At 47.3% G+C, this 14,658-nt stretch overlaps 1 protein-coding gene across 1 annotated transcript; it reads right to left on the bottom strand.

The window, feature by feature from the left end:
• Positions 1 to 3,562: 3,562 nt before the first annotated feature.
• LOC130156122 (serine/arginine-rich splicing factor 6-like) lies at positions 3,563 to 8,274 on the bottom strand. The gene is given in 7 exon segments (XM_056354352.1): positions 3,563 to 5,088; positions 5,210 to 5,299; positions 5,656 to 5,864; positions 6,090 to 6,217; positions 7,510 to 7,582; positions 7,584 to 7,659; positions 7,930 to 8,274. Coding segments are annotated over 7 exon segments (1,047 nt in total). The 5' UTR covers positions 8,037 to 8,274; the 3' UTR covers positions 3,563 to 4,724.
• Between the last annotated feature and the right edge of the window lie 6,384 nt (positions 8,275 to 14,658).

The following is a 14,658-nucleotide window of genomic DNA, read 5'->3' as shown; positions in this document are numbered from 1 at the left end:
GGTTACAGTCTCATTTGGGACACAGTCATTTCCCAGTTGTAAACGGACTTTAAAATTGCAAAATTTAGAGGTAGAAATGTTAGAGCAGGAAAAAGGAGTGTCACCTATTCTAGTCACTCAGTTTCACTCTAAGCACGGCAATATTGCTAGGCGAGATACTTATTTCCATGTACATTAAACACAAAAGCTGTGCTCTTCCTTACAGCAAGCCAACATACCGTACCCGTTTTCTCTTAGCAATGCAATACAAACGGCCATTTCAAAGGGTATGGTTTGTGACAGCACATTTTAAATCCTCTCATTCTTAGTCCATTTCCTGCTCTTTTTTAAGCAATGATTTCTGAATGCTTTGCACGGAACAAGCCCGTATGCCCAATAAAGTATGCTGCATTCTTACTTGTGGTGGACAGGTACTCACTGAAGCAGGATCAGTTGCATGGACTCGAACAGTAGTTACCAGCTTCTGAAAATCACGTGTCGTGGATGCAAAGGCTAAGGTGAGCCTTGCTGGGCCTTGGCATTTAAGAGGAATTAAGCATCTCTATTCATCCGCCCCCTTTGCTGGCTCTGGGGACAACCAAATTACCTTCCTTGCCAGCCAAGATGCTCACTGTAGTCACCAAAACCTAAAGCACGACCACATTTCATGCTTCAGGATGAGTCAGTCACCTACCCAGATCAGGAGTAATCACATTTTGCAGCTTGCTTCCTCACCAGACCACGTGCATTAGGGATTTGTTCCCTTCTCCATCAAAGCACTGAGCTGGAAGCCAAAGCATGGAAAAAAACCCTTTTTTGAACTGGGCAAAAGAATCCTCTTCCGTGACCTCCTGACGTGGGCCACCAAGGAGATTAAGCTCAAAGCACACAACGGAGATTAAGCTCAAAGCACACAACTGATGGGGCACCCAGAAACTCTGAGCAGGCATGAGTTTGATTTAATACCAGAATTTCCCATTTGTGTGCAATAGCTGGCATCACTGCTGTCCAAGGGAAACGGTGCAAAGACTGTGATCGCTTCCAAGGCCACACATGTGGCATCACGAGGCGCACTCCCACCCACGACCTACACAAAGCAGAAACACGTTCCTACCGTCTGCCCTTGTTTAAGTGAGACACACTAAAGGGAAGCGCTATTTTCATCATCTGACTTTAAAGCAGGTATTTTACATCACATAAATCACTGATTTAAGGATGGAACTTGCATTTACATCCAACACCAAAATACAGGGAGGGATGCTTTCCTAAATACAGGAAAAGGCTAGCAACAGACTCCAAATGCAGTCGCAGTCTAAGTTTCACTTTTTTTTTTTTTAAACAGTAGTGTTGATTTCTCCTTCACAATTCACTACAGGACACAAACATTTTAAGTCAGTCCCGCACTCCACATTTGGTGAGAAGGCATGTTTCTCTTCTGTCTTTTTAAGAACAAATTTATATTGGTTATACCAAGCGCAGAAAAAAACCCAGGAGAGTTTGGATGCCCAATACTAAAGCACATCTCTGAAAAGATGGCTCCAGTTAGTTTAAAAACCAAGATGAGCAATGCCAAATTGCTTTTGTCAACTATTGCTATAACTGCAGGCCAAAGCAAAGCACATGCTACGTCTGCAAAATGCAGCAAGCTTGCAAGTCTTCCACAGCCTTTTACTCTTCCGTGAGATTCAAGACACTTACCCAAATCACACTTTTGTAACACCTACAAGAGATCTCAAATACTTGTGGTCACAAATACATACCAGATTGAGTCTTCCACTCCTACAAAAAATGGTGCTGACAGAGGTAAAGGGATTACAGTGTTTGGGGTTTGTTGGTGGATTCTTTAGTTATCACAAGCCTTGCACTTAACTGCACTGGCTCTGTATCTGGCACTGCTGAAATTCTACTAGCTTTCCAGAGGAAACTAATCCAGAAGGATACAAGTTATGCCAAGGAATTCCTCCTTCATTTTCACAGTAAAGGGGCCTTTCTCGTTCGCATAGCAGCCAAGGGAGACATCGAAGGTGGCTCCGGTAAAAGAAATCTTCAGTGTCTAAGGGAGTTCCCTTTAAATATCGGAGTTACCCCATGTTGGTTAAACCCCATCTAGGCCCTCCCAGTACCTCATGAATAAAGACGACTTCAAACATAACCACTGTCATAACCACCTCACTTCAGAAAGCTAAGAATATAGTTGGTAAAAAGCCACTGTTATGCATCGCTAACCAAGACTGGGGTGCGATCGGCTACTATAAGCCCAAGACGTTCTCATGCTGGCACTAGAAATCAGTTTTAGAAACAAACTGTTACTAACAGCTACGAGCATATGCAAAAAACTAATGGCCAACATCTTATTACTGGAAAGACACAGAGCTATTGGAAATATGCATATATACCTTCTCATCTACCGAGCTCTATTCCTGTTTTAAGTGTGACCTGTATTATACTGAAGACCCCCGGAGGCTAATCAGAGAGCAATTTTCCATGAAGTAAGTCTGACCTACTCCATGGTCGGCAGAAATAAAAATCAAGAGGGGATAATGCTTGTGTCAAGTTTAAGGGAGGCAAGTATTTCCACAAGCGTAGCTTAGGGCTGTAAACCTGCATTAAGCTGTTCTTGTGCAGTCTGGCTTCTGTAGGAAGTCCCCAGTACTAACCCCCCACTTAAAAATCCAATGTGGAGAAGGTACTACCTGCAGTGATCACAACCACAGCAACTATTTTTTCTAATCATTATGCTAAGATAGACCTTAACTGAAATGCCTCAATTAAAACAACAAAAACCCCTTACAACAAATGAAACACAGGAGTCACCCCATTCCAGGTGCAGAGAATAAAACTCTAGCACTAAATGCACTCTGCACAAGTGTGGATTTAGTCATGCCAGAAATATTTCTAAGACTCCACGGCTTTATGAACAATTGTAGGGAAACTTGACTTGGCAGCTCAAATACAGCTGCTTTTCCACCCCTGGGATAGAAAAGGCATGCAGAGGTACACAACATAAAAGCAACAGCAGCCCGATCTGATGGCAAGACAAGCCATGTAATCACTTCTGTTCAGGTTCCACTAAGAACTTGAGTTTATTGGGCAAAACTAACTTCACTCATCCTGGGATCCCTTCTTGTACTAGTGTGGCTACTCCTGTGCAACAGGCAAAAGCTCAAACTTTCTAGATGTGATCAGGAAATGGAAACTGAGTGTTACTCTTCAAGAAAACTGTGTAGATCAAAGTAATTCCATGAAAGAAAAGCTGGTATCAAGTCGCATTTGAACATGCGCTTGATGTGCTCCTTGTGCCAGATCCAATTCATCTGAGCAGATGTGTAAAATTTTTGACTGGTTGGTCAGCGGGTGTTGCTTTCACATCCAGTCACGCTTGAAGAAAGGACAATGTATTGGGAGAAACAGTGCTTGGTTCACTAGCTGGTCTCAACCACAAACCCAAGGGCATTTCAAGAACTCCCAAGTCTCTTACTAAAACAAATAAGTTACTCCAGCAAAAGAGGCAAGTAGGATAAATTGTGATTTCCCCAGCATGAGGCAGAAAAAGAATCCCATTACACTGCAATAAACACAAGAGTTTGAGTCACCAATTTAATTTTATACAAGTCAAACTACACATTGTATAAAGAGTACAAGGCAGTTCTAATGTTTGCTATTGCATGTTACAAAAAAATCAATTTAGCTATAAAGGGGAATTTTTGGGATGAGTCCTATTCCACAATTTAAGTGAATTGGCAACTGTGGTTTAGCAAAGCCTTTGTTAAGACTAGAACTCTAGCTCAAAGAGATTACATTTCCAATAAAGTTCAGACTTACACACAACAGTATTATAGTTCTCCTAGTCTGAAGCAAAATGTTAACATAAATGAGTCAAAAGGGAGGGAAGACAGTTTTATTCACTTAGTTTTCATAACCAATAGGTATTCAGAGGCTGACAAACCATACAACATACTAGTGACTTGGACCACATCCAAGAGACACATTAAGTGTCTGACAACAGTGACACTTGATATTCGAGAGAAGAAAAAAAAAAAAGCGCTTTCGTTCTTTCAAGTTTGAAACTTAGGATTTTTCAGCAATACTGTATGATACAGGTTCCGGAGTACCTTTATTACCTTTAATACAGTCACAGTACAGGGGGGGGGGAATGTTCTTTTGGCAAGTTAAGATACAATACAAATGCTCCAAATTGAGTTTATTGCTGGTCTAACATCTTTGTAGTATTGTTACCAGTTTATACAGTTTGCAGCCTGCTTCCACAAATTAAGATAAACCAGAGAATTATCTGATCTGCCCAGCAAGGCAATCCTGCCTTTGGTAGCAAGCTGTAACCTATTAAGCTAATGATACCCATAGTTCGAAAACCATGAAAAAAATAGGAAAAAGTGATACTTTCAAAAAAGCCCAGATTTAAGCCTGTTTATATTCAGTTTATTTTTAATATAAAAACCACTTTGCACTTAAGAGTAGTTAAGTTACTCCTGCAGAAATGCTATAAAATCAAACTTTTAGCTGAACTTCTACAAAAGGGGGACTTTTCCTGCTTTGTACCACCATCCGATCTTGTATTTTCAAATTTGGGATACAAATGAAACCTTTATGCCTCATTACTTAGTTCTTAGGCCATTCACTCCTGCAAGAGAAAAAACCAACTTCTGAAGTACTAACATAACACTAATGGCCTGACAAGTAGGAAAATGTTCCGTAATAGTGTGCAATGTAAGAGGAGAGTTCTAGTCTTAATCTCTTGAACTAGATCTTGATCGTGAACGAGATTTTGAACGAGATCTGGAGCGGGACCTCGAAGCAGCTCTTTTGGGTGGCGACTCTGAACGAGCCTTGGCAGATTGCTGCTGCTGCGGAGAATTGGAACGAGACCTACTCCTTGACCTGGACTTAGACTTAGCATCTCCTTTACCATTTTCTTTGGGAGATCGAGACCTGGACCTGGATCTGGACCGAGACTTCTCAGACTTCTCCTTGGATCTGCTGTGAGAGCGTGAACCCCTGTCAGACTTGGGTTTCGATTTGCTCTTTGATCTAGACTTCCTGCTTTTAGATCTGGAACGTGAACGGTCTTTGCTTCGTGACCTGGATTTAGATCTTTCAAAAAGAGACAAGAGTTTATTCTGCATGAACTGAAGTGTACTTACAGCAGCTGTGTAATACCTATCAATCAGCAAGTAGAAATTCCTGTACCAACAGAAAGCAACGTATCACTTACCGTGAACGGCTTTTGGAGACACTACGGGATCTGCTGCGGCTGCTCCTACTTCTACGACTTCTGCTTCTAGATCGTCTTCTAGATCGCGACCTACAAACATTTAAAATGCAATTTGCCCCTTATTCTTCGTCTGGCATGCCCTGCTATCCTACCTAACAGAGGAAAGCTGCTAAAGAACTTCTCAAAAACAGGTATGGCCACACCAAGACGTACTATTCATCCACCCAGTCGATATACTGTCAACGAATGACATCTGATGTTTCACAGACTAAAAACTCTCCAAACTGGCTTTGCTGTATTACCTAAAGTAATACCTTCTACATTCTAAGACATCTTCCTATCCCCAAAATACCAGCCAAAGGTAACTAGTGCAGACAGAGCTAACCTAGACCCATTCTTAGCGTATGTAGTCTTGATGCAGAGACTGGCTCGTCCCAGAACATTACCTTGACCTGCTGCCAGAGTAAGATCGCCTGTGGCTTGACCGTGGCTTGTCTTCAACCAGTCTGATCTTCCTTCCATTTATCTCTGTGCCATCCAGTTTGTCCAGGGCACGCTTCATGTCCGAGTAAGATCGGAACTCAATCACTCCTTCATTTGTACGCTCTTTGTGAGCATCTGCATAGGTTACCTCACCAGCTTGCCTCATGAAATCCTTCAGGGAGTAGATGAAAAATTACTTAACCATTCCACATGCTTATACTCTATGTTAACTTAAAACAAGTCTGAGCAAATGCAAGAAGCATTAATTGCACGTAGACATTCATGCACAAATACTTCTCAATTACTTCTACCTAAATCAAAATGAACATTGATATTAAAGGAAGTTATTGCTTCCTGCTAGTCACAACAGGCTCCATGATAGAACGTTAATACGTACTTTCAAATCCTGCCAACTACAGCGACTGGAAAGGTTTTCAACAATCAGTCTGTACTCTGTACGAACAGGCGGTCCGTATTTATCTCTTCCAGATTGTCTCCGACTGCTATATCCGCCACCACCCCCACCTTTATTGTACAAAGAAATAAAGTTAGGTCGTCTCCTAGCATGAGGAAAAATAAAATGTTCTGAAAAAGTTAGTTAAACAGTTATATTTACTGGAGTAGGACTTTATTTCTCTAAGCCTCCAATAAACTTTGCAATTTTGCCATAATCTATATTAATGGCAAATCAAACAGACTAAAATCCTACAAGTCTGCGCTCCTAAGATCTGTTAGAGAGTGACTGCTCCTTATTAGATTCACCTTGCTAAGTTTTATTTTACAGAACATTGTAAAATATAAAACTTAACTGATTACATGCATTTCTACATTTTACAAAAACGTTTACTAGTTACACTAAGTACTTACATCACAGTATGAGGTTTTTGGTGGTGGTTTGGCCACAAAACACGCAAGGTAACAGTCACCTAGTTCAGTTTAACCAGTTTTGTCTAACCCTTGGAATCCTCACCATCACCCTGCGTCTAATGGCAAAAGGCTGCTGTCGTCATGGCTTCCGGTAAGGTCAGCCAAAGGGTCATAGGGCAAGGGTCACACAATGTATGGAAAAGCCATGGCCAATCAGGAAAGGCAGTCATCTTAGCCTCAGTGGACACAGCCTCAGCCCCACTGGTCACTTTTAAATTGAAACATCAAGGACTTGTTAAAAAGTTTGAATTGAACATGCAACAATTTTAAACAACATACATTTGATTCTTTTTAAAAAGACAAGATACCCACCCCCCCAACACCAAGCTTCTACAGACTACCAAAAGATGGACCTTAGTACTTTTACTTACAGTACTAGGCCAGCTAGGTTCTTATACGGCTCAGCTCAAGGAGCTATACAAGTTAGCTGAACATATTTACAATATCCCCCACTTAGCACAACAGATTCCTGCTCGAAAACCTCCCCCCACCCCTTCCATATATATATTTATTCAACTGAAACATTCACATGAAAGTTCACAGCTGATTGCTTCCACCCCAATTATGCAACGGTATTCATTAACGTCAGTGATGCAACATCACCGTATCAGCTAAACGCTCCCGAGAATGCCGGAGCCCTGCACTGGGCAGAGGCCGCTCCCAACACACCACAGACCCTCGCCACCGGCCACAGCGCTGCGGCCACCGCTGCCTCACGCCACTCGCCCGCTCGCCGCCGGGGGTACCTGCGTGCAGCGCGGGGCCGGGCGCGCAGCCAGCGGGCTCCGGCGCTGCACCAGGCACCCCCCCCGCCAACGGCCGAGCCGCCCCCCGCGCCCCCCCGCCCGAAGCGGCCTCCGAACCACGCAGGAAGACGGGCCCGTACTCACTGCGGCTGCTGTAGCTGTACCCGTCCCTGTCGCGGCGGGGGCCGCGGGCGTGCTCCACGATCACGCGCTCCCCCGCACAGATCCTTGCCGTTCAGCTCGTAAACGGCATCGTCGGCGTCGCGGGAGTCCTCGAACTCCACGAAGCCGTAACTAGGAGATGGGAGAACGGCCCGGTGAGCCGCCCGCCCGCGGCAGGACAATGGGGCCGGCCCCGCCGCAGCGCCCCCGCTCCCCCCGCGCCGCCGCCATCTTGCGCCGGGCGCCACGCGGCAGCGCGGGCGGGAACGGCCGCGACATGGGGGCGGCGGGGAGGGCCCGGCCGGGCCGGAGGGGACGGCGGGGTGCGTGCGTCTGTGTGTGTGTGTGTGTGTGTGTGTGGGCCGGGCGGGGCCGGCCCTGGGGCCGCGGGGCGCAGCTCACCCGTTTTTGAGGTCAACCTCGAGCAGGCGGCCATAGCCGCTGAAGAAGCGCTGGATGTCCTTCTCCCGGACGTGGTAGCTCAGGCGGCCGATGTAGACGCGCGGCATGTCCGCGGCGGGGGGAAGGGGAGGGAGAGGAGGAGGAGGAGGAGGAGGAGAGGGAGGAGAGGGAGGAGAAGAAGAGAGAGAGAGAGAGAGAGAGAGAGAGAGAAAAAGAAAGGAGGGGAGGGAGGGGGAGAGAGAGAGCGCGAGAGGCGGCGAGAGGGGCGCGGGGACCGGCGCTGCAGGCCCGTACGCACCACAGCCGCGGCCTGCTCCGCAGCACAATGGCGCCCGCCGCCCGCCGCCGCTTTTATAGGAGGGGCGGGGCCGGGGCGGACGTTACGGCGCAGGCCCGGATGGAAGCGGGACGCAGCGTGGACGTCATCACGCCGCCGCGCGCCGGCGGCGAGGGGGCAGCGGTGCGCATGCGCCTGGCGCCGGGTGGGGCTGAGGCTGCGGCCGCGCCGTTGTGGGCCTGCGCGGTGGCGGCTGCACTGCGGGGGGGCAGGGGGCGGGGGGCTGCACCTCCCGGCGCAGCGGAGGAGGTCGCAGGGCAGTGCCTCCCGCTGCTGCGGCCCGGCAGTCGTCTCCGAGCGGGCCCGCTTCAGCCGGGGCTGGTGCCGGGGAGGGTGGCCCGCCCGAAGGTCCGGGGCCCTCGGGGGGCCCCTCAGGCGGGGGCAGCCCGGGGGCCTCTTGTTGGTGCAGTTGCTGTGTAGACACGGCTACGTGGGACCCTAATCGTGGTCCCCAGTACTCGCCCGAGGTTACAACTTCTGTGTCCGGGCTCGCCTTCAGCATTAGTTAATTTCTTTTGCAGTACTGAAACCACTGTCTCAGTCTGCTGGGCTGTGCATTGTAATGCTATCTCATGGCGTATACTAGGATTTGTTTATTTGATAGAAACTGTAAGTGTAGATTATGTTATAATAACATGTAACATTTTTACAGATAACACTATTTTACATATACACTATTTTATATCTTTTTAATGTACACTACACAATTTTTTTAAGGTGGAAAGGCTGCATTTACTACTGGATTTCTCCCAGCTGCATGAGAAGCAGCTCATGTTTGCCTAATGCTTCAGTACTGTGGGCATCTGGGTTAGTCAGTAATGCAGCCCCCCAAAGACACCACGATTGCTTTCGGTTTCCAGGATGTTACCTGTGTTAATCTGTAATAAAGCAAATGCCAAGTTTGGGTTAAAGAAGTGGGGGGAAATCTCTTGACTTTCACTCGAGAGTCTCTTCTATTTTTTTTTTCCTTTTCTTTTTCTCCCTCCCCCTTAATAAAAACTTGGTTTGTCCAATACAACAGGCAATGAATGACCTCTTCCGCTATAGTGGACAGCGCTTGGCAGGTTTCACGAGTTCATTGGTTTTGGTCTGCTTTAGAAAGTCTTATGCAGATAAGTTACTAATTTATGGGCCTGCTATAAAATATCACCAAGAGATACTTTGACTTGTGGGTAAATTTAACCATTAGCCAGGCCGTAGCATTTGTCAGCTCTGTGTACACAATTCAAAAGGCTTTTTTTTAGCCCTGAATAGCCCAGCCAAGAAGGGAACAGCACAAGACATGCTGTACCTTACCCTAAGCCTACTGAAATAAAAGCTCTCCTGGAAGAGCTGGGATGTATCTCACACTCATGGTCTTTCAGCTGTTTTGTTTAGAGAAAAGTTCTGAAGCACAAGTTCTGAAACAGGGAAGTGGGAAAAGCATCACAGCTATTGATTGCTAAAATGTAATAGTATCTCTGAGCCTCTCCCATGGACAGCAATACCACTGCATGGAGCGCTCTATGTACAGGACTGAAGGATGGCTGCTCCTACTAAAAACTCAGAATATAAAAAAATCCATTTGTTTCAGTCATTTGTGTCTTCTTTGAGATAGCTGCAGGTTATAATATCTGATCATAAACGTCCTTTCCCCACTACAGCTATGTTCTGTTATTTTCCACTCCTGCTCCTAAGAGGATAATGATTCGCTGTCTCAACTTTTAAAAACCTTGGATATGAGCATTCATCTGAAATTGTCTGTGCTGGCACCTATGAAGTAGGAGAGCTGTGTGCTAAGACTCACTGGGAACGACACAATTAGATAGTTCTTGCTAAAACATCCTGTGCTTGGTTGAAGATAACGTGTAAGCCTGCACTGAAGTACCAGGATAAGAAGGAAAGCTAAGCCTGCTTTTAGGGGTGTCCCTACAAATGGATGCTCCTCAGGATCAGAGCCTTAAATAACTGCCTTTCCTGAAAGATCTGCACTTTCCTCACAGCCCATAAAAGCTGCTGTCTCATAGGTGATGATGGCCATTTCAATGTCTCTGCCTCTTAGTATAAGAAATTTCTTTCCCCCTTCCAAGAGGGAAAAATAAATTCTTCATGACAAAAGCACTGTCCATGCATCCTCTAAGCCTTCAGCTGGTGTTTATATCACTGTCTTTTCTGGGGAGAACATCCCCACACAATGCCCTAGAAATGGATGAAAACCATTCTGTTCAGTGCAGGGCCATATGGAACATGAGTGAGCACAGACAGTCCCGGCACTTTCTGGCCTCATTTTATGTGTGCAAAGGACAGAGCTTGGGACCTGCCCATCCCGAGTGCTGGAATGTTGAGCAGTAGGAAACAGAAGCACAGGAGTGAAACAGTCCTCCTGTAGTGAGACAGTCAGACAAACCCACTCTAAAAGCAACATTGATTGGAAAAAACCCAAGTAATCAATGGAGCAGTGCAGAAGAGCGAGAGACTGTGAAAGGGACAAGTGGCACTAGGAATGCATTTGCTAGGTAGGGGAGTGTCTAGGGAGGGAAGGAAGAGACAGCTGCCTGATTCCGTCTCCCCTTGGCCTAGCTCGTTACCACAAGCAACACATCCTGCTGACGAGGTGAGCAGAGCTGCCTGGGCCTGAGGCACTGGGTGCCTCCCCAGTTCTGGACCAGTAAAGCACACATGCAGGGTGGCCCTCCATCATACACGTGCTAAGCACATGCAGTGACAAAGGAGCGGTGCGGGTACCTCCACGTGTGCGGTGCCTGTTTCTCCAGAGGAGTATCATTGCCTGTGCCCCATATACTTTTGGTAAGCATACAGAGGATGTGACCACATAGGATGTGAAGTCCCATGTTCCATGCGATACTGATACACTGCTGCTGGCTGGTATGTCAGGCTTCCAAGGGCCCCCATTACATGATGGTTCTCTCTGGGAGGACATCTCAAAGCTCTTGGCAGGTGGCAAAAGAGAGAGATTTGCTGAGGCCACATGGAAGAAGGGAGGGAGGATTCATGTTAGGATGTTGCAGACTTGTTTTGCTTTTCTGTTCCTATACTTGAGGAGGAATAAAGGGCGTTCTAGGTGCCACCTCACTGGGTGCCATGCTCCGTGTCCCGCTCCAGTGCCCCCTCAAGCCATTTCTGAATCCTTGATTCTCACACCCCTGCCCTTTGTTCACTGTTTGTCCCACGTAATCAGTTATCTGGCTTTCACCATCGTTTCTTCTTCCTCTAGCCTTCTCCCACCTTGGGGAGCTTGATGGCTGTGTTAGGACCAGCCTGGTGCCCAGTAGGAGAATGACAAAACCTCCTCCTATTCCAAGGCCATTTATGGACCAGCCTTGGCTCTAATTAGAATGGCCTCAGCCCTGTGCTCTCTTGTGCCTTCTCTTATGGTCTGTTGGTAACCCTGAACAGAAAGAAGTGGCTGTAAAGCAGTGACACAGTGAACAGAGATGAGCCTCACCTCTTACGCAGTCCAGGCAGGCTGGTGGATGTTGCTCAAAGGAGATGCAGATAAGATCCAATTATCTTCTTCATCCTTCTGGATCAGTGGGCCCAGGCCATTTCCCTGACCTCTCTCTGTTGTGTCCAATTATTTTCACGCCCTTGACTTAACAGTCATATTCCTGACGTACCCGAGCATGCACAGCAGCAGGTTCAGCCTCTGAATCAATAGCCTTTCTCACGCACAGAGGGACGTGTGTTCTTGACCCCTGGGAGGCCCGGATAAATGTCTCCAATGCATTAGTTTTGTGGCCTGATCCATCAAATCAACCCACACTGCAGAACTGGAAACCGCAGCTCTGTAGTTCAAACTGTTGGTGGTTTTTCCTGGGCCCTTAAGACAAAGAGAGAAATGCAGAAAGATAAGCTTTACAACCTTTTCATGCCACTTCCACAGTGGAAGGTGAGAGGAGGGTCATAAGAAGAAACTACAATTAATCTTTTTTCCTCCTAAGGGCAAAAGGCTCTAATCTCTTGGTACAAAGGTTTGAGGTCTGTGATTAATCATAATCTGTGAGATATGAAACAGAGCTCTGGTCACCTTTTACGCTTCTTTTATTGCTAGTCCAATAAAAAGTATCACTCGTAATTTGTCTGTCTTGTTGAGGACTAATATTTGTCTAGTGATTATTTCTTATAATCTGTTGTTAGAGGAGCCCTTGGTGTGAAATTCATGCTCTTTCTCCAGTCTTGCCAGCAGTGGGTATGGCCGTATGTGAGCGTTTCATGAAAACAGTATAAAATATGCATATCATGAATTTGTCACGCATCAGCTGTTTGTTGCCAAGACTGGTGTCTCGGCATGCTGCTGTCAAGTGTTACACTTCCCTCTCCCATCACCTCATCCTTGTCACATCTCTGATGGAGAACCCGGTTCAGAACATGGGTGTTGCTCAGGAGGCAGAGTGGATGGGCAGGCTGGCAGGCTGGCTGGCTTCCTCATGTTTCCCTGTGGCTCCTTGCTGTGAATCCCATAGACACTGACCCTGGAGAGCAAGTCGGGATTCACACGCGAAACATGGGCAATTCAGTTCAGGCCTTTGACAGGTGTATTCAGGTATTATGATCACTGGGTATTTCTCTGCGGACGTACCTGCACCTTCATTTGTTTGTGAGGAAGGGAGGCTTAGGGAGACCAGAGGGCGTGAGGTCCCCCCCCTGGCTGTGCAGCAGGCTGTGCCTGCAAGGGTCCCTTCTTCTCACACATGGGTCCTCCTCCCCAAAGTTCAGGGTCAGGCAGCATTGGAGGGTATAAAGGTCTCTTCCATGGGATGGCGGGAAGAAAGCAAACTGACAAAGCAGTGCTGTCTCAGAGACAGGTCACTGCAAATCAGCGTGCTTGAAATGGATGTTTTTGTATGGATTTTTAGTCCTCCAGCTGCACCAACCTGTTAAAACATAATAGCTCCAAAAGCTGTCATCATCGAGTCACAGTACAAAATAAAAAGTGTCTCCAAGGGAGCCGAGGCATGGGAGATATTAACAGCTGCCCAGAGCTGTTGCTCAAGCAGCTCGTTATCTGCCTTAGCAGCTCCTTTGGAGCCACCACACTAGGTCAGCCCAGCCACTGACTCATGAGCATCAGTCTGGGCTTTGGACTGGACTGAGACCTCCTGACACACACGTAGAGAGCTGCTGAGCTGACCATGGCTGGTTCTGTGCATGAGTTGCTAGGATGTGACTTTTTCCTACTGCTTTTTTTTGCAATATGTGAGTGAATGCCCTTATATATGCTGCAGGTCCCCTATAGGCACAGTCTTTGAAGCACCTTGTTAGGACAGCAGCCAAGTGTAGATGCATGTGGGCTTTCATGGCTTTCAGTCTGTTGTTCTCTCTTCTGTAAATGGGTTTCATTCCCCCATGGACCCTCCATCTGAGCAGGGGCACCCAGAGTGGGTCTGAATGAGTGTTTATACAGCTACAACTTACACATACAGGGAGAAATGGATACCCTTGGGCTGTGAAAGCATTTTTTTCTTCTCTCCAGTACCAGTGGCTGATGTTATGTGGGTGATTGCATCTCCCACATGGTCATAGACTTCAGCAAAAGTTCTTGCTCCGTTCCAGGTGGAGGTTCTGTGTGCCCCTGAGGAAGGACACAGGAAGAATGCCATCCATTCTGTGCCCAGACAAAGCACTAATTACATGTTGAACCCAAATTTATTGTATTATTCAATTTGGAGACTGAATATTTCAGCTCATCCTATGTATATTTATGTAAAACCACTTGATCTGTCTGTATGGGGAGCCTAGATACAGCTGGCACACTGCTGGTTTATAACATGTTGTGCTGGTTTTGGCTGGGGTAGAGTTAATTTTCTTCGTGGCAGCCGGGATGGGCTGTGATTTGGAATTGTGCTGAGAACAGCGCTGATAGCAGGGGGGCGTTTTCCTCAGGGCTGAGCAGAGCTCACACAGGGCCAAGGGCTTCTTTGCTGCTCCTCGCCCACCCCACAGCCAGCAGGCTGGGGGCACCAGGAGCTGGGAGGGGGCACGGCCGGGACAGCTGACCCCCACTGACCCCAGGGACACCCCAACCATGTGGCATCACGCAGCGCATAAACTGGGGGGACACTCGGAGTGACGCTGTTGGTCCCCCAGGTCCCCGTTACACAGGATGGAGCCCGGCTGTCCCGGGGGTGGCTGAGCACCGCCCCGCGACGGGCAGTGCAGAATGAACGCCTTGCCGGGCTTGGCTTGCACGTGGCTTTTTCTTCACGAGGAGTGGCCGTGGGGGGCTGATCTACCGACCGGGGTTAAACCACCGCACAGGTGCCACAGGATGCCAGGACACCTTGGGCTGAACTTGGGCTGAACCCTCTCCCATCTGGGGTGTATTCAAGCCTGAATCCCCAGCCTGTGCTGCCTTACAAGAATATAAAGACGAGTGATGATTTTTTTTCTAT

Source organism: Falco biarmicus, chromosome 10 (genome assembly GCF_023638135.1).
Source record: "Falco biarmicus isolate bFalBia1 chromosome 10, bFalBia1.pri, whole genome shotgun sequence".
NCBI lineage: Eukaryota > Metazoa > Chordata > Aves > Falconiformes > Falconidae > Falco > Falco biarmicus.
The sequence above is the reverse complement of the archived record's forward strand: the minus strand, read 5'-3'. Positions and strand labels throughout refer to the sequence as shown.